The sequence below is a fragment of the Schistocerca serialis genome, chromosome 1, assembly GCF_023864345.2.
Source record: "Schistocerca serialis cubense isolate TAMUIC-IGC-003099 chromosome 1, iqSchSeri2.2, whole genome shotgun sequence".
NCBI classification, from domain to species: domain Eukaryota; kingdom Metazoa; phylum Arthropoda; class Insecta; order Orthoptera; family Acrididae; genus Schistocerca; species Schistocerca serialis.
The window spans coordinates 1,178,908,571-1,178,930,097 of NC_064638.1; the positions used below are offsets into that span (position 1 = coordinate 1,178,908,571).

A 21,527-nucleotide genomic window follows, 5' to 3' on the forward strand; every position below is an offset into this window, starting at 1 on the left:
AAACTGTAAAAAGGTAGGAAAGTAAGGAGACAGGTTGTAGTGTGTTTCAGAGGGAGCATTAGGGAACAACTGACAAGAACAGGAGAAAGGTATAGTGTAGAAGCAGAATGGGTAGCTTTGAGAAATGAAATAATGAAGGCAGCAGAGGATCAAGTACGTAAAAAGATGAGGGCTAGTAGAAATCCTTAGGCAACACAAGAGAGATTGAATTTAATTTATGAAAGGAGAAAATGTAAAAGGCAGACAAAAAGTCTCAAAAAAATGAGATAGACAGAAATGCAAAATGGCTAAGCAGGGATGGCTAGAGGACAAATATAAGAATGCAGGAGCATATACCACTAGGGGTTAGATGGGTGCCACCTACAGTAGAGAACTGCCTGTATGAATAACAAGAGCTCAGATGGAAAACCAGTCCTAAGGGAAAGCCGAAAGGTGGAAGAAGTATAAAGAGGGTCTATACAAGGACAACGCACTTGAGGGCATAATTATGGAAATGAAAGAGGCCGTAAATGAAGGCGACATGGGAGATATGATACTGCATGAAGAATTTGACAGAGCACTGAAAGACTTAAGTCAAAACAAGGCTCCAGAATAGACAACATACCACTAGAACTACTGATAGCCATGGGAGAGCCAGCCATGATAAAAGTTTTCCATCTGGTGAGCAAGATGTATTCAAGAAGAATATAGTAATTCCAATTCCAAAGAAAGCAAGTGTGAAAATTACTGAACCATCAGTTGCAAAATACTAACATTAAGTCTTTACAGACGAATCTAAAAACTGGTAAAAGCCTACCTCGGGGATGATAAGTTTGGATTCCATACAAATGGAATAACATGCGAGGCAATATTGATTTATGACTTATCTTAGAAGATAGTTCAAGGAAAGGCAAAGCTACATTTATAGGTTTTGTAGACTTAGAGAAAGCTTTTGACAATGTTGACTGTAATACTCTTTCAAATTCTGAATGTGGCAGGGGTAAAATACAGGGAGCAAAAAGCTATTTACAATTTGTACAGAAACCGGATGGCAGTTACAAGAGTCGAGAGGCACGGAAAGGAAGCAGTGGTTGAGAAGGGAGTGAGACAGGGTTGTAGCCTATCCCCAGTGTTAATCAATGTATTGATCAAGTAATAAAGTAAACAAAAGAAAAATTGGAGTAGGAATTAAAATCCAGGAAGAAATAAAAATCATGAGGTTTACCAATGAAATTGTAATTCTGTCGGAAACAGCAGAGCACAGGACTTGGAAGAGCAGTTGAACAGAATGGACAGTCTTCAAAGGTGGATATAAGATTAACATCAACAAAAGCCGAGGATAATGGAATGTAGTCGAATTAAATCAGGGGATGCTTAAGGAATTAGATTAGAAAATGAGACACTTAAAGTAATATATTAAGTTTCGCTATTTGGGCAGCAAAATAACTGATGATGGTCGAAGTAGAGACAATATAAAATGCAGATTGGTGATGGCAAGCAAAGTGTTTCTGAAGAAGAGAAATTTGTTAACATCAATTACAGATTTAAGTGTCAGGAAGTTTTTTCTGAAATTATTTATATTGAGTGTAGCCATGTAGGGAAGTGAAACATGGGCAATAAACAGTTTAGACAAGAAGGGAATAGAAGCTTTTGAAATGTGGTGCTACAGAAAAATGTTGAAGATTAGATGGGTACATCATGTAACTATTTATTTATTTATTGTCCTCTGAATCAATACTGTAGCATGGAGAGCTGCTATCACACCAGTCTTTGAACTGAGGACCAGAACAAGAGCAACAACAACCTCAAATAGGTCATCTCTTTTTACATGGCACCTTGTGATTCCTGTGCATCCACAGCAAAATCCAAGCTAGGAACCTAACTACTTTTGTATGTAAACTGTTTCTGTATCACTGCCGTGGCCTCTTCTGTGGTATGTTTTTACATGTGCATTGTGTCAGTAGTGAACTAATCTTATTTTCAGAGTCATGGCTGCCAGTAGAGTTTAAGACAATTGCTTTTCTAGGTGTCATGCTTTAAATTTACATTTTTTTTATTGTGAACACTTCACACATTACAGGGGCACACCATCTCAAATAATGTGATCAATCACTTAACATCTACATGTGTACTCTGCAAACTATTGTGAAGGGCATGGCAGAGAGTACTCCCCACTGTATGAGTTATGGATGTTTTCCATTCCATTCACATGAGGCAGAGTGCAGGAGTAATTTCTGTTAAAATGCCTCTGTGCACATTGTAATTACTTCACTCTTGTCCTCACAGTCCCTATCGGAGCAATTCATAGAAAGTGAAGTATATTCTTAGACATCATTTAATGGCAGTTCTTGAAATTCTGTAAGTAGGCTTTTGTGGGATAGTATATGTCTATCTTCAAGGGTCTGGCAATTAACTTTCTTTGGCATCTCTGCGAGAGAGTCCAACAAACCTGCATTTGTGCTGCCTTTCTCTGTATGCATTCAATGTCCACTGATTGTCCTATTTAGTAAAAGTCCCACACACTTGAGAAATATTCAGGGGTGGATTGCACGAGTGATTTGTTGCAGTGATACTGCATACTGATTTGCAGACAAGACCACATCACCAAACATAGCTTTAAAAGACTTGCTTCTGGCAGTAGTCATTCCAAAAAGTGTTTACTTTAATCTGTACAAGTACAGCCAGAGATAGCTGTTTTTCTGTTTGCCAAGTGTTAGAAACACGTTGCAAACGAACTGGCAGCACAATGTGAACAATGTTTCAGGCCTATGAGCAGTCCAGTCCAGCAGTTGCTTTCCGCGATATCATGGTTCTAATAATATCACCTCATTTTCACAATTTGAAACACAATATCTACATTTACATATATACTTTGCAAACCACTGTGAGGTGCATGGCAGAAGGTATGTCCCATTGTACCAAGTTATTAGGGTTTTTCCCCATTCTATTCACATATGGAGCACAGGAAAATGATTGCTTGAATGCCTCTGTGAATGCATTAATTATTCCAATCTTATCCTCGTGATCTCTATACAAGCGATACTTAGGGAGTTGCATCATATTCCTAGAATAATCATTTAAAGCTGGTTCTTGAAACTTTTTTAACAGACTTTCTCAGGATAGTCTGTGTGTCTCTTCCAGAGACTTCCAGTTCAGCTCCATCAGTCTCTTTGTGACACTCTCCAACAGATTAAACAAACCTGTGACCATTGATGCTGCCCCCTCTGTATAATTCAGTATTCCCTGTTAGTCCTATCTGCTATGGATCCCACACACTTGAGTAATATTCTACAACTGGCCACACCAGTGATTTATAAGCAATCTCCTTTGTAGATTTATTGCACATCTCCACTATTCTACCAATAAACCGAAGTTTACCACGACTGAATCTATGTGATCATTCCCTCTAATGGCAATGCTGCTGTCATATTCTGTTTATGAATGTATCATCTTTCATGTTCATGGATATAAACACTTGGGTACAGTCAGTACGCATAAAAGCGAACAACTTGTTTATTATAATAAACAAATTTTCTTTTTAAAACTCTTGAAAAATCAATGGTAAATGAGGCTATCAGCACTGTAGTCGCCTAACCCACAGCACACTGGTTTGTGGGAATGGCCACTGGAAGATACTGACATTTGCAGAATTGATGTGTAAGGTAGCAATTGTGGCGTATAGCAAATGATTGTGGTATACATAATATGGTATGGCGTCCAGTAATCAGCTATACGTGGAGTTAACTGTAATAGTGTTTTTAGACCGTTTCATGTGTGGGTTAGGCCACTATTCCTTCAGCACACTTGGTTGTAATACATGAAATATGTGGGATAGGCTGTTATTGCTTTACACACTGCAGTCAAACAATGGACATGATACACATGAGGCATTAATGTTCGTCATCCATATCATCATTTACAGGGATGGTGTCGCCACACGGCTGTGCAGATGTCTTCAAGTTACGGTAATAACCATGGTACAATGGGGGTACGTATTGCGGCAAGGCGATTAAATCGGTCTTTTTCAGCGTGTCCATTGGGATATAGTACGTCCAGAGTCTCAATTACTTTTGACCCTCGTTTAGCAAAACTGACAGGACATCTGGCTCATTGGAGTACTTATCTAAACGTACTGTGGACATGAAATATTTCCTTGTCATCAGTATAGCGATGGAGGGTGGTTGTTTTTGTGCAGCGATAATGATATTCATCCAGTCAGAGGGTGTGTATATGTTCGGGTGAAATTTCCTGTTCTTCGCGATGATACCGAAGTCCTTGTCACATGGTAGGTATGAAAGTCCCTGACTAGCAATCTATGGTGGATTACTTCTGATATGAAATCTGCATGCAGAACCATGAACTGACATAGTAAGGCCATTTTTATATTCTGATTTTGCTTGCCACATCGATTCAAGTACATAATCAGTAGCTTTCTTTGGACGTTATGTTTAATGCAATGCATGAGACACAATCCAATTTCTTGTGGTCCTCGGGATGCTTCGCCCTCACTCCATACATACATGGTAGCTTTCTTGGTGCATAGGTCCACTACTGCCACTTATAGTAACAGATACCTCTCGTAAGTACCGGTGTCGGTAAAGTCCTCATCAAATCGAAGGCAATCATGGTCGTATCGTTGTCCTGATGCCTTCCTTCTGCTGCATTGCTATGCTTTCCTGTCCGCGTGCTCTCGGTCTTTCATTGATGTAACTCTCTTTCACATTCCCATTTACCCTTCTCTTCCACGGTGTCGGCTGCAGCATGTTTGATGTTATAGAGGTCGCATTTATCACAGGAATCACTTACAGGGGGATGAAAGTACAGATTAAATCTTGTATTAAATATCTGACCAAACATGCAGTATGAGACTGGATCATCATGTTCGGCTTTATACAAATCGTATAACTTCCTCATTCTCAGGTCTGGTGACAAATACTTACGATCCACTGTTTCATTCATTCGTGCATAATGGCTCCGATATGCTGGAAACTGTGTTATGAAGCTCTCTACTGCAACCATCTTTGCTATTGGTGTTTTGTTTTTAGCAGGGCATGCGCCTCGCTTATCGATAGGTGGAGTCTGGTGCTGCACTTTGTACAAAAGAACCCTTGTAATCCTACCATCTGATATCTGCAAAATGTTCTTAAAGAATGTTTTACACACCTTCACGTCCACTCCCTCTTCATTCTGGAAATGGTACACAGGAATTCCAAGTATTCATTTTCAGGTCACTGTCATGCATTACTGTTTGGCTGTGAGAAAGTTTTACAGCTAGTTCAGTCACACTGCACATACACGGCAGCTGTAGTGAATATAACATTTATTGCATAAATACATTATACTACGATTATGTCTTTCATATTGATGGGTTTGCAGAACTGGAGCTATGACACTGAGTTGTTGAAATATGGTATTCATCTTACATATTACAGTGTTGACAATGTGGAGCCACAGTCAACAATCAACTTATACAATGCCTGTGACAAGAACTGTGTTTTTATCTTGATTTACAATGTATTTTCTAGTGTAGTCATGTGCTCTGGCTTTACTTACTTCTGCAGAGATCCACTATCTTGGGCTATATTTAAGCTACCAATGGAAGCCGGCATTCCCACTGCCGAAGTTCTTGCCATTGAAGAAGCCCTACAATATGCAGCAAATCAGTTTGACAACTTCCTTAATGTCATAGATTCGGGGAATGCAATGGAAAAGCAGCAATGGGACTCCAACACTAACCGCTATGTACTTGATGTAATTAAGGTAATCAGTGTCAAAGTCAATATAAACCTCGATCAAGGGACACACTGGTATCTCATGTAATGAGAGGGGAGCACCTGGCGAAACAAAGTGCGATTGGTGGCCAACCTTACTTCACTTGCCTTCCACATACAGACTTTGTTGTTGGCATAAAGAAAAAGGTCCATCAAGAATGGCCACAGATGTGGTAGGTTCACAACGTCCAAAGGAAGATGATATGCCACAATGCAGCTGACTATTCCATGTAAAACCTGGTTCTCCCAAATCAAGGAATCCAAATGCCACACCACATAGTAGTGGTCACAGCTGTTATCCTTCACATGTTTATAGGATGGAAGTTCAGCCATCTCCATACAACGAAGTCCACCCAACTGAGATTGCAGACCTTAACCATGTTTGATACTAGGCTTATCTCTCTCTCTCTCTCTCTCTCTCTCTCTCACACACACACACACGCACACGCACATACAATGCCCGAAGTTTAAGGCCTTGATCAAAGCAGGAATTCCCCAACCTATGTCTATAATGGGCCTGTTTCAACAGCTGGCCAAAACGGCCTTCGTCAGTACCACCCGGTTTCTGCAAGAAGCAGATACCCAGTTGTAAGTCAGACACAGAGGTTCCAGCATAAGCAGATTCGATATATGGACTGGAATTCAACAGTAGGAAAAGGAAGAGAAGGAAAAGTAATAGGTGAATATGGAATGGAGGTAAGAAATGAAAGAGGAAGCCGCCTGGTAGAATTTTGTGCAGAGCATAACTTAATCATAGCTAAGGCTTGGTTCAAGAATCATGAAAGAAGGTTGTATATGTGGAAGAGGCCTGGAAACACTGGAAGGTTTCAGATGATTATATAATAGTAAGACAGATTTAGGAACCAGGTTCTAAATTGTTCGTCATTCCCAGGGGCAGATGTGGATTCTGACCACAATCTATTGGTTATGAACTGTAGATTAAACCAGTAGAAACTGCAAAAATGGGGAATTTAAGGAGATGGTACCTGGATAAACTGAAAGAACCAGAGGTTGTACAGAGTTTCAGGGAGAGCATTAGGGAACAACTGATAAGGACAGGGGAAAGGAATGCAGTAGAAAAAGAATGCATAGCTTTGAGAGATGAAATAAGGAAGGCAGCAGAGGATCAAGTAGGTAAATAGACGAGGGCTAGTAGAAATCCTTGGGTAACACAAGAGAGATTGAATTTAATTGATGAAAGGAGAAATTGTAAAACGCAGATGAAAAGGAATAAAAAGTCTCAAAAATGAGAAAGACAGAAGTGCAAAATGACTAAGCAGGGATGGCTAGAGGCATATATCACTAGGGATAAGACAGATACAGCCTACAGGAAAATTAAAGATACCTTTGGAGAAAAGAGAGCCACTCGTATAATACCAAGAGCTCAGATGGAAAACCAGCTCTAAGCAAAGAAGGGAAAGCAGAAAAGTGGAAGGAGTATATAAGAGGGTCTATACAAGGGCGATGTACTTGAGGACAATATCCTTATTGAAATGGAATAGGACATAGATGAAGATAAAATGGGAGATATGATACTGCATGAAGAGTTTTACAGAGCACTGAAAGACCTAACTTGAAACAAGGCCCTGAGAGTAGACAACATTCCATTAGAACTAATGATAGCTGTGGGAGAGCCAGCCCTGACAAAACTCTACCATCTGGTGAGCAAGATGTACGAGACAGGCGAAATACCCTCAGACTTCAAGAAGAATATAATAATTCCAATCCCAAAGAAAGCAGGTGTGAAAATTACCAAACTAGAAGTTTCATAAGTCACAGCTGCAAAATACTAACATGAATTCTTTACAGATGAATAGAAAAACTGGTAGACGCCGACCTCAGAGAAGATCAGTTTGGATTCCATAGAAATGTTGGAACACGTGAGGCAATACTGACACTACGACTTATCTTAGAAGATAGATTAAGGAAAGGCAAACCTATGTTTCTAGCATTTGCAGACTTAGAGAAAGCTTTTGACAATGTTGACTGGATATTCTCTTTCAAATTCTGGAGGTGACAGGGGTCAAACACAGGAAGCGAAAGGCTATTTACAATTTGTACAGAAACCAGATGGCAGTTATAAGAGTCGAGGGGCATGAAGGGAAGCAGTGGTCGGGAAGGGAGTGAGACAGCGTTGTAGCCAATCCCCGATGTTATACAGTCTGTATACTGAGCAAGCAGTAAAGGGAACAAAAGAAAAATTTGGAGCAGAAATTAACATCCATGGAGAAGAAATAAAAATCATGAGGGTTTGCCAATGATATTGTAATTCTGTCAGAGACAGCAAAGGACCTAGAAGAGAAGTTGAACGGAATGGACAGTGTCTTGAAAGTAGGATATAAGATGATGATCAACAAAAGCGAAACGATGATAATGGAATGTAGTTGAATTAAATCAGGTGATGCTGAGGGAATTAGAATAAGAAATGAGACACTTAAAGTAGTAGATGAGTTTTGCTATTTGGGGAGCAAAATAACTGATGGTCGAAGAAGAGAGGATATAAAAAGTAGATTGGCAATGACAAGGAAAGCGTTACTGAAGAAGAGAAATTTGAACATCAAGTATAGATTTAAGTGTCAAGACGAGGTTTCTGAAAGTATTTGTATGGATTGTAGCCATATATGGAAGTGAAACATGGACGATAAATAGTTTAGACAAGAAGAAAATAGAAGCTTTTGATATGTGGTGCTATTGAAGAATGCGGAAGATTAGGTGGGTAGATCACATAACTAATGAGGTGGTACTGAATAGAATTGGGGAGAAAAGAAATTTGTGGCACAACGTGACTAGAAGGAGGGATCGGTTTGTTGGACATGTTCTGAGGCATCAAGGGATCACCAGTTTAGTATTGGAAGGCAGTGTGGATGGTAAAAATTGTAGAGGGAGACGAAGAGATGAATACACTAAGCAGATTCAGAAGGATGTAGGTTGCAGTAGATACTTGGAGATGAGAAAGCTTGCACTGGATAGAGTAGCATGGAGAGCTGCATCAAACCAGTCTTTGGACTGAACACCACGACGATGACGGCAGCAACAACAACAACGGACTGAATTGAGTGTGTGAATGCACAAAGTGTACCACTTAAACAATGGGAACTCCAGGTAGGAACATGAACAATGCAGGAAGAAATGGATTTCTACTTACAGTAAAGACGACCCGTTAAGTTGCAGACAGACACAGTTAAAAGACACTTACATAAAGCTTTCGGTCACATTCTTCGTTATTAAAAGAGAAAAAACACACCATTCATACACACAAGCAAGCACACAACCAGCAACTCCGCCAGCTCGGGCCAGAATTACCTGGAATTAATGTAATTTCTAATTAATGTAATACTGTATACAAAATCTGTATTTGCTGACTTATCTGGTTAAATGGTTAATACCAAAGGGCAATAAATTAATATAAATATAAAATAAATCACACGCGCTAATAGGGACGGTACTGACACGTTTTCTATATTAAGCAACGCAGGCCGTAAGTCCAGAGTAACTGCATAATAGTATTGCCAAGTTATATTAAAACTGTTTCCTTAATTGTGATGTTCAGCCACATTTACCATTTTATTATCTTTCAAGTGAGATGCAATAAGTTTAAAAGTATTCTTGTTATAAATGTCTCCGTGTAGAGAAACTGATATGTTGTAAAGAACTCATTGGTGTCAGAAGACAACCTCTTTGACACATAGTTTCATCGAACAAGCTGATTGTACATGATCTATAATGTGAACTTCTAAAAATACCTGAGGAATATCTGAACAGTGATTACAAGAAACTAATCATGAGGAAATAAAGACTAGTTTAAAAACACAATGAGTTCATTAGATACACAAATTAGTTATGAATGGACTGTCAAGATTCTCAGCTCTAGTGAGATCACTGTAAAGCAGCATGGTTTTTGTTGTAAATGCCACGGGAGGTCTGTGGTTGAAAGTGCAGTTATTCTTACTATACAATGTCTTAGGAAAATGGGAGCCAACAGGAAGGCTGTTATACACAAAGAAATACAACATACCACTTCTGTTTGTCAAGGGCTTTGGCTGTGAAGTAAGTACGATGTGTGATTTTTAAAAAAAAAACAAATTTCCCAGCATTAGGTTACTGGAATGAGATTGGACAGTAGGTACACCAGATATTTTCATGGGGCAAACATACAAAATTGTGCAGAATAATTGAACAAATAACTGGGCTTAGTCAAGAAAAAATTTCTCTCTTCACAATCACATAGGAAACCCCTCTATTTCTTGCAAATACAATGTGATCATTTCTTGCTTATGAACCACCATGATAGCATCTATGCTAAATTAATAAATGGTTTTGTACAAAAACTTCGGTGTGTGGGATTCTGATGATTTATATATTTTTCATGTGACAATGTAACCTATGAATATATGTTACATTACAACTAACAGAAAAGTATAGTTGACAAAATGCTGTTTATTTATAAATACACTTTTTTACAAAAATAGGAATTTACACAGAAGCCTGTCATGTCACATTCTATGTCCCCACATACTTCACTTCATCAAATGCCTTCCTGGCTTTCTTCAGTTCTTCATTCATTGTAAGTAAATCCTTCACACGTGCATATTTCCTTGCGTCTTTTCGCACAAGGAAAACAATATCCTCAACCTGAACCCTTCCTGTCCTTCCAATTTCCATAGCTTTATGTGTCTGAAAAATGAAATAACAAAAAAAATCAGCAAAAAATAGCAATCACACTATTAATAACAGCTGGAGAAAATGTTAGTATACACACCATGGGGTAAAAGAAATGTGCAACAAATTTGGTAAGCAACTTGCTTTATTGTGTGAATATGAAAATGTAGAAGGTTTAAAAAATATCAGAATAATTGCCCGCATTTGCTAATAACTGTCACATCTTCTTCAGTGATTGATGTGTAATAAAATGTCTTAATGACCTCTGTGTGTGTTCATGGGAAGTTACTCCTACTATCACTCAATTGGGCCCTGGGATGTATTACTTTACTTGCCATCCAAACTGTAATGACTGCTCACCTACATTCGAAAATATTGATTTCAATTGTGATGAATAATCACTGTGAAAGTTGAAAACTGCAATTGTAGGCAGAAAACAGCAATTGTAGGCAGCCTACACAGTGAGAGCTGGGAGTATAAAGCTCTATGGTACCAGGTGTGAAGTCTAGGGAGTTGCCAGAAGTTATTCTGAGACCTGGATGTTGGAACCATTGTGACAGACATACACACAATTCTACCAGAGATGGCAGAGATTTGCTCCACATACTCTCATTGGTCAAGGGCATACCATCCATAGTTTACCAAAGATCATTGTCAGAGTTGCCAACTTTGGAGGATCAAAGAGGCTACACTTCGGCAACGGATATGTCAGAACCATTTGAGGCATCCAAGAAAGGATGTTATGTGGGTGTAACAATTTTCTGGAATATATGTATGACAAGGGACTATTCTATTGCACAGGCTATGTACCAAGGGGTTAGTGGACAATCCTGGCATACTGCATAAGGTAAAAAAAAAAATGTTGCTAGATTTGGTTATAAACCTTTATTGCAATATAACTTTTCCTCAAGGTACTTTATGCAAAATGAAGTATACTTGACTCAATATCCATACAACAGTCCTGGAGTGCTTTATGAGTTACCTGGGAATTTCAGTTTTAGCCACAGGAAATAGATGTACCAGGGCAGACACTTTATCGAAGATAAAGTTGAGACTAACATGTCCCCAGGAAAATGTATTCCATAATATCAAGATTTCCCCATTACATACAAAGCTGGGCTGCTATTCCAATATCAGAGAGCCTCAGCAGTACTGGTGATTTAAGAAGGTAAAATGGGCTGGAGGCATGAACTGACATTTGTGTTATGGAGGGTAGTCCATGTAGTAGTGTGAGCCACAATGCCATGGCGATGTAGTGGTTAGCACATCTAGTAAGCATGAGAACAGGTTTCAAGTCCTGGCCTTGGCACAAATTTTCACTCATTACTTCAGCTTCTATCCCAATCAAAAATAAAGCTGAGACTCATATGTTTCCAGGAAAACACAATTCTATCACATCAATATGATAGCAGTTGTCAGCTTCCAGGAAGGGAAAAAATAGGCATAACTGTAGAAAGACACCAAATGACATAGAATGGCTGTAATTACTGAGTCAGCTGAAGGGAACTCAGATTATGAGGCTGGCAGTCCTGCTGGGAAAACTTCAGCAAGCAATAAGAAGAAGATGACACAGCCCACTGTCTTTAGGCAGATGTGAAGCTGCAACAAACTAATGACACAAGGGCCATCAGGACATGGGTGAAGTGAATGCAGCCACTCCCACTCCTGACATTCAGAGTGGAGTTCATATCCCGCCTGGCCATCCTGACTTGGATATTCTATGGTATCCTCTAGCTGCTACAGTGTATACCAGGATGAACCACTGATAAGGCCATGGGAGACTTCCTGCCCTACCATTCAACGAAGTTATTTTGAAGTGTTTTGTAATAATTTTCAGAACTATATACAAAATTACTCTCACAACAACAATGTCCTGCTTTAGACATACGCTGGCAACAAGCACATGTGGTAGCCAAGCTCATCACCAAACCTCTGTAGAAGACAGATCAGGAGAAGAAGAAAAACTGGCAATGGCAGTCATCCTGCAGAGGTTGCATTGAATATTTGACACAGAAATGCCCCATGCAGTACTGTTAACCTACGAAATAATCATTACTCATGCTGCACATCGATATGATAAGAGGACAGGGCAGGGTTGAAGGAGCCTTGCAAAGTCTTTGTGGAACCTCTCTCAACAGGACTCGACAGAAAGCTTCAGTGCTTTAAATACCAGCAAGAGAGGCATGCGGCCAAATACTGCCACAATAAGATGTGTCAAGTATGCTGGCAATCATGACAAATGTTGTTGCACAATAAGGGTGGATCACCAACTGATATCTGGTCACAGTAGTGTAACACACGTTGGCAGCTGGAAATGGGTGGGAAGGGGTAGCTGCAAACCCTTCTCACACCATAGTTGCACTAGTGGGAAGATGGAGGGCAAGAAGGTATCTGACCAGGTGAACATAGCTTGTGATAGAGGTGCCAAGAATAAATGAAGATGTGGCAAGCTTTACAGCTAGCACCTGTGAGCAGAGTAGCAGTATCACTAGCTGTGTGCTATGGAGAAAAAGTAATTGCAGTGACAGAATGCGGCAACAGGACTACGAACAACAACAGGATGGGCGACAGAACTGAAAGGTGAAGTTGCAGTGCTTATCACTCTGGCTGTGTTTAAAATCACCCAACACCTATCTGCTGCACTCCTGGAGGCAATGATGACCACACTTAGTGCAGTAAAATAAGGTGGTAGTTCTCACAAGAGTTTCCATAGGTTCTCTCTGACTTTAAGATGAATATCCGTGTTACCCATGTAATCCCATCCAAATAATTCCCCACTGGGAGATATAAGTGCCCCTCCCTCCTCCAATTTCGCCAACAGCTCCCCTTCCCTAATAAGCAGAAGATATGAACAGATCCAGAGGCATATGTAGGGGGAAAAAAAATAAATAATAAAAAAAAAATCAGTTTTTTTTTACTGAGTAATTTATTAGATTGATTTGTTAAGAATAACATCCCAAAGTTTTATAATTGAATTCCGGCTAGAAATAAGTTTTAAAAAAGTTTGTTTGTGCGTCTGCACCTGCCACACCTCCTCTTTCTATGCTGTGATCCACGCCTTTTCTATGCTACTTTCTTGTGGGTTAATTTTTTGTTCACACAATCGAAACAAACTGCAGATAAGTCTAGAAGGATGTGAAAAGATTCTCTCTGCTCATTCCTTTGTTTACAACATGATTGTTTTAATAGTACATGCTACAAACTTATTTTATAGTTTTGCATATATCAACTTGTTTTGCTCGAAATGGATCATAACAGTGGACACATATTCAAAAAGGTGTGGAAATGTCGAATTTCACATGTCTAAAAGCTACAGGAAATTTAAATAACAGTATTACAGATGCTGCTCCTAAATGTGAACAACTCATGGTGCAAATATCTTCAGGAAAAAGCCAATGGAAAGCCATACACCCAAAAACATGGTTTACCACTTGCTGTTTCAGATGTTATAAAACCAACTTTCAGGTACCTAGCCAAACCTGAACTCCTGAAAAAAGTGTGTACATAGGAAAACACACAATATAATGAGAGCTCACACAATACAAATACCTTGTATGGATGAGTTGTCCAAAAACAGTATGTGTGTCCTAAACAGTTGTGAAGACATCTGCATGCGATGCCTGTCCAGTATTCACTAGTGAAAATGTTGGTAGGATTAAGTGCCTGCAGAGACTAGGCTCCCATCCAGGTGCATTCACGTTGAAGATACTCAGATGGATGAACGAAGTGCGACTGGACAAAGCTAGACAGCTGAAGAAAAATGTAAAAGTTGGCAATGCAAAAGAGGCAGGAGAAGAGATTACTCCAGAAAGACGAGGAAGAGAATAAAGATTATGGATATGGACATCATTAGTCCCTAGACATATAGCGATACTGCCAAAAATTGAAATAAAAACTTCAAATGTGAATTGTCATAAACTGACTTTTTTGACATATAATGTACCTTTTGTCATGAACTATAAAGCAAACATCCTGAAATTTGGCATAGCTCTTAAGAATTACTTACTGAATAATCCTGTGCAGCACGTTCTATTATCTTTTCTCTGGGAAAAGTTCTCCTTTAAAATCTGAGAAAAATAGATCAGTCTCGAGCAACACAAAACTAAAAAATTAATTTCAAAGCAACTATGATTTTTAAACAAAAATCTGTTCCGCACATTTTATGAGCCACTTATTCAGATGTAAACTGTGAAATTTCAATTTTATTGCTTCATTAGTTTGCAAGAAATGGTACATTATAGAAACAATGTTAATTAAAAATTCAAATCTTTACACAATGTATGTTGAAGTGCATTTTCCAACAAAAATTGCACAGAATATGAAGCATTATGTTATATAAAGTAGTCTCAAGTTTTACTGCGTTAACTGTAATATTTTTGGACTTATATATGTTTAAGTACAAGAATGCATTTTGCGCTATGTATGGCCTTAAGAAAAAAGGAATCAGCTGTTAAAGGCCTGGGTTATTAGAAGGGATGTTTCAGTTTCATAACACTGTTCTTGGCAAGGTAACTTTAACTGTCAAACATCTATATGCAAGCACACTGCCCATTCTTATTCTTTTTCTGGGTGCTGCTCTCTGATAGCATGATGGGAGTATGTCCACATCAAGATCCTTAATTATAATCTATCCCTCTTATGACATGCCCAGACCTGGGGGGGGAGGAAGAGGGGGGGGGGGGGGCGAAGTGGGGCATTTACCCTGGGTAGCAATTTCAGGAGGTGCCAAATTCATATTCTTGAAGAAAAAAAGATTGTTTCACAAAGCGCATAGTATCCAGTGCATGTTGGTCTATCGATTGAACACATTCGAAGTTGATTCCTGAATGAATCATAAGTTGATTTTTGAATGCGTGCATACTGTATGTGATGTTTCTGCCAGGGAAATCCTGTCGCATCTAGAAATTAACAAATTTTCCCATAGACAAAAGGGGACGGGGCTATATTAGCTGAGCCGAATAAACCAAACAGGTGAATGCCAACAGCTGTTCATTTATGTGGTTGACTGGGTGTGCAAATGATTATCAATGTTATAATTATTAGTGAAATTCATAGATTCAGACTACCAGAGTAGAAATAAATGACTGACAGGAATAACAGGTAAGAAAGATTACGTGTTATCTTCTTGGTATATCCAAGAAAATGAAATTTTGACACAAATTTTTGCCAGTATGCTACACTGCTAAGGGCCAGTTGTACAGCCCCCGGTAAGCAGTCTGTTCTTGGAATAGCATGGAGAACGTGTTGTACAAACACATAATAATGCGTAAACGAAGAATGAACGTGGTTAACTGAACTGGTGACTCCAGCAAGGTTAGTGAAGTTAATCAGAGAATAAGTTTGGCAATGGCAGGAATAGTACATAATTCGTGATGGCAAGATTGTTGGAAACAGGAAGGAGAAGAAACAGGGACATCTAATAAATTATATGGAAGAATACGACAATTCTGAATTTATATAAAAATTTTGTACTACTACTACTTTTCGATCTCATGCTTGAGAAACTGGAGCATATTAATGAAATGTGAAGCTATTTCCTAACATAAAACTTTTTGCTTGTAGTAGACCTAATAGGCACTTGATATAGGTACTCTGTGAATTACACTGTCATGTTTTTTACGTAAATGAGGTAGATAAAAATGACCATTTGTGCTAAAATAGTCACACTTATTTGGCACGTGTTACAACTGCTATAATATTCGAAACATCTATTTCATTTTATATAGTACACAGTGACAAAATAGATGTAATCAAATCGAGAAACCACATCAGTCTTGCGTACTATCCATAATAACAGCTTTTACAGTATTAGACAACATTTTGATTTTTCATGTAGCAAAATTTTTGACGAACTTTGATAAGGAAGCAAATTCTCTTGTAAGAAGGAAAGCGCACTGTGTAAAGCTGTAGCAAGATTAGAGAGAAAAAAATGCTGGGACCTAAGGATTGAAGAAGAAGAGTTCTTATTCTCCTAGCCACAAATAATCCCACACAGTATTAATTGTGATTGCCCTCTTCTTTTTTTTGGGCGGGGGGGGGGGGGGGGGCTGGTTGGATGTTAAACTGGCTGACTGGGAGCAGGAGAGGCACCAAAGGACGTTTTAATTTTCACTGTCCTGAATATAGGCTTGATATTTTCCATTGCTAAATATACAAGTTTGAATTTGACAGCACGAAATACAGTGACAGAAGAATGCCATGTGAAGAGGCGTGGTACTGCACTTTGGCACAGTTAAGACCAAATTACGTCTTACATTTCCTTGAACACATATGTTTTATACATCTAACTATTCTTAAAGCTGTGCACTACAAAATTAACACATGTTTGAAAAATCGATTTTTTTATATGTCCTAACTCAAACACTTGATGGGGAGGGGCGCAAAGAGGGGGGGCACTATCAAGGTTTTACTGCAGTTCAGAAATATCGTAGATTCGGGGCTGCTCTTAGAGTGAGTGAATAATGAGTGACGTGTGAAATTACACACAACTTTCCCCCTACTTTCCTAAATGTGAAATTTTTACTTCCCTGGGGATGTTCTTCCTTTCCAACCTACTGACTGACAGACAAACAGTTTGTGGCTAATAGAGGCAATGTTATGTTTCACTGCCAGCAAAGATGACTTATTTTATTCATTTACTTGTTTGTCCTTTGACCATTTGACACAACAGACTACAGATACATTCCACGTGGGAAAAATATATCTAAAAACAAAGATGCTGTAACTTACCAAACGAAAGCGTTGGTATGTTGATAGAGACAATAAACACACAAACACACACACAAATATCAAGCTTTCGCAACCCAAGGTTGCTTCATCAGGAAAGACGAAAGGATGTGGATTTTAAGGGAGAGGGTAAGGAGTCATTCCAATCCCGGGAGCGGAAAGACTTACCTTAGGGGGAAAAAAGGACAGGCATACACTCGCGCGCGCACACACACACACACACACACACACACACACACACACACACACACACACACACATATATATCCATCCGCACACATACAGACACAGGCAAACCCGCACACATACATACATTGTGGATGGATGTGTGTGTGTGTGTGTGTGTGTGTGTGTGTGTGTGTGTGTGTGTGTGTGTGTGTGGCGCGCGCGCGCGCGCGCGCGCGCGAGAGAGAGAGAGTGTATACCTGTCCTTTCTTTCCCCCTAAGGCAAGTCTTTCCGCTCTCGGGATTGGAATGACTCCTTAAAACCCAAATCCTTTCGTCTTTCCCTCTCCTTCCCTCTTTCCTGATGAAGCAACCTTGGGTTGTGAAAGCTTGAAATTTGTGTGTGTGTTTGTGTGTTTTTTATTAGAAAGAAACATTCCACATGGGAAAAATATCCATCCGCACATATACAGACACTAGCAGACACATGTAAATGCGTGTGTGAAGGTGGCTATTGGACAGATGGAGGTCAACGTCGAGGAAAGTGGCATGGGATTTGGAGTAGGGCCAGGTGAATGTGATGGAACCAAAGGAGTTGAGGTTGGAGGGGAAATTCTGGAGTTCTTCTTCATGTTACTTTCCACCTTTTAATACCATGTTACCCTCACAACATCCCCACAGCGACCCCATTAAGTTTTATTTACATTCCCTCCGCAAACATGCCTTCGCCCTAGCCAGATTACGCTCCCATATTTTATTCACTCACGCTTGTCTGACATTTGGCATTACCCCCAAAGGCCTCACACTTAAAGTTCCCATCTCTGGCTGTAACCCTTCTTTCCATCAGTCCCTATACCAGTTCCAAACTGAACAATCCATAGCCCTCACCCGCCTAATCCTTCACCTACACATCAACTCAGCCAATGAACACACCTGTCAACTCCTATCCCTAATCAAAGTCCTCAATCTTTCCTCTCCCACATCCACACCAGCTGGAGCATCCTCTTACAGGCCAACCGCAAATTAGAACAGCATGCCACCCTCCACCTCAGAAAACTATCCAATCTCCTGGTTTCCCACCTCCGGAAAGGCAACTCACTGACCCTCCACAACCTTTCCAACAAACCTCAACCTCCTCTCATTGCACACAGACCCAGTCTCTCCCATCTACTCAATCTCCCACTTCCAGCTCCACTCCCCCCAAAACCTCAAAATTCTAGTCAACACAATCTGGAACCACAACACCCCAATTCAGTAGTTAACCTTTCCTCCAAACCTCTCTCCCAATCCAAAACCTCTGTCCTATTCAAAGGCCTCACCTTCAGCCCCACTCCCAGATTCAACCAAACAGCCCTCATCAAAGATTTACTGTCCTACACTCATAGTCTCTGCTGGAAATATCACTTTGCCACGAAGAAAAATAATCCTAATCCTACTCCTAATGATCCAACTCCCCAAGACACTATCCAAATTGAACCCTGCCTGAAACAGTTCCGTCCTCCATCACAGCGGGACCCACCTCCTCTTCTTCAAAATCACCCTCTCCAAACCTTCCAGGAATTTCTCACTTCCAGCCTTGCCTCTCAATCTTTCTTGAAAAACCTTAATCCTACTCCCAACATCACCACAGCTGAAGCCCAAGCTATCCGTGATCTGAAAGCTGACCGATCCATCGTCATTCTTCCGGCTGACAAGGGTTCCACGACCGCGGTACTTGATCATCGGGAGTATGTGGCTGAGGGACTGTGTCAGCTTTCAGACAACACTACATACAAAGTTTGCTAAGGTAATCCCATTCCTGATGTCCAGGCGGAGCTTCAAGGAATCCTCAGAACCTTAGGCCCCCTACAAAACTTTTCACCTGACACCGTCACTGAGCGAGGTGGCGCAGTTGTTAGCATACTGGACTCGCATTCGGGAGGACGACGGTTCAATCCCGTTTCCGGCCATCCTGATTTAGGTTTTCCGTGATTTCCCTAAATCGTTTCAGGCAAATGCCGGGATGGTTCCTTTGAAAGGGCACGGCCGATTGCCTTCCCAATCCTTCCCTAACCCGAGCTTGCGCTCCGTCTCTAATGACCTCGTTGTCGACGGGACGTTAAACACTAACCACCACCACCACCTGACACCGTCAACCTCCTGACCCCACCGACACCCCGCACCCTTACCTTCTACCTACTTCCTAAAATTCACAAACCCAAACATCCCGGCTGCCCCATTGTAGCTAAGGTCTTCGTGGCAAACGAATCTGCTCCAGTCCCGAATCCCTGAACCATTACACCAACAACCTGAAAACAGCTTTCGCACCCCGCAACTACCCACCCGACCTGGTACAGAAGCAAATAACCAGAGCCACTTCCTCATCCCCTCAAACCCAGAACCTCCCACAGAAGAATCCCAAAAGTGCCCTACTTGTGACAGGATACTTTTCGGGACTGGACCAGACTCTGAATGTGGCTCTCCAGCAGGGATACGACTTCCTCAAATCCTGCCCTGAAATGAGATCCATCCTTCATTAAATCCTCCCCACTCCACCAAGAGTGTCTTTCCGCCATCCACCTAACCTTCGTAACCTCTTGGTTCATCCCTATTAAATCCCCAAACCACCTTCCCTACCCTCTGGCTCCTACCCTTGTAACCGCCTCCCGGTGTAAAACCTGTCCCATGCACCCTCCCACAACCACCTACTCCAGTCCTGTAACCCGGAAGGCGTACACGATCAAAGGCAGAACCACGTGTGAAAGCACCCACATGATTTACCAACTGACCTGCCTACACTGTGAAGCTTTCTATGTGGGAATGACCAGCAACAAACTGTCCATTCGCATGAACGGACACAGGCAGACAGTGTTTGTTGGTAATGAGGATCACCCTGTGGCTAAACATGCCTTGGTGCACGGCCAGCACATCTTGGCACAGTGTTACACCGTTCGGGTTATCTGGATACTTCCCACTAACACCAACCTATCAGAACTTCGGAGATGGGAACTTGCCCTTCAATATATCCTCTCTTCCCATTACCCACCAGGCCTCAACCTCCGCTAATTTCAAGTTGCCGCCGCTCATACCTCACCTGTCATTCAACAACATCTTTGCCTCGGTACTTCCGCCTCGACTGACATCTCTGTCCAAACTCTTTGCCTTTACATATGTCTGCTTGTGTCTGTGTACGTGAGGATGGATATGTGTGTGTGTGTGTGTGTGTGTGCGCGCGCGAGTGTATACCTGTCCCTTTTTCCCCCTAAGGTAAGTCTTTCTGCTCCCAGGATTGGAATGACTCCTTACCCTCTCCCTTAAAACCCACATCCTTTCGTCTTTCCCTCTCCTTCCCTCCTTCCTGATGAAGCAACCGTGGGTTGCGAAGGCTTGAAATTTGTGTGTGTGTTTGTGTGTTTTTTTATTGTGTCTATCTACCAGCACTTTCCCGTTTGGTAAGTTACAGCATCTTTATGAAAGGATTAGGCAAGGATAAGACAGTAAGTCGGCCAGGGCCATACCAGTGGAACCATCCTGACATTCATTCACCTTAGCCACTTGTGGAAACCATGGAAAATCCAAGTCAGGTTGGCCAGGTGGGGTACAAACTCCATTCTTATTGAATGCGAGTCTAGTGTGTTAACACTGTCTTAACCAGGTCCCTCAGTATATAATAGGGAAAGCAAACAATGATACTCAGGAAGCTGTCACCAACATCTGTCAGTGGAGTGAGGTTATTTATAACTGGCAGTGACTCTCGAAGGGACAGCATTTGTGAACAAGCCAAATGAATTCATCTTAATATCATGCAGAATGCTATGAACCTTCCTATGTGATAAGCTCAGTTGTGATGTAATGTTGTCTGCCTGCCAGGATAATTTGATTAATATGTTCAAAGTTTCATCAGTGGTTGACAATGGTCAGTTTATTACTGGCAGGAGTCATCAATATTTATATTTTGTAGCTCCATAACAAATCTGTTATTTTTTATTGCTTTATTTCAGCACCTTTCTGGCAACATGAGCACTATCACAGATGATTTCTAAAGTAATGAGCAGAATCAGGTTTGAAATCCAATGTGTACAAACATTGTCTCAACTACAGTGCACAGTTATCTGTTGTCCAACTGATGGCAACTGGACACTGCTCTCTGACAAATACATGTCTTTTGTCCAACTGTAAACAGTTTCAACTTGTCCCTTTTCCAATCTTGTTGACATATGCTATTCAATTCTGGGAGCTTTTGTACAC

General features: G+C 40.6%; 1 protein-coding gene across 3 annotated transcripts in view; it reads right to left on the bottom strand.

Moving 5' to 3' along the window:
- Positions 1–10,169: 10,169 nt before the first annotated feature.
- LOC126418719 (transcription initiation factor TFIID subunit 13) overlaps positions 10,170–21,527 on the bottom strand; it is a 405,496-nt gene continuing 394,138 nt past the window's right edge. For all 3 annotated transcript variants that reach the window (XM_050085644.1, XM_050085636.1, XM_050085627.1), the window contains one exon: positions 10,170–10,424. In XM_050085644.1, the coding sequence (XP_049941601.1) occupies positions 10,251–10,424 (174 nt within the window). In that variant the 3' untranslated portion in view covers positions 10,170–10,250. The remainder of the gene's footprint in view (positions 10,425–21,527) is intronic.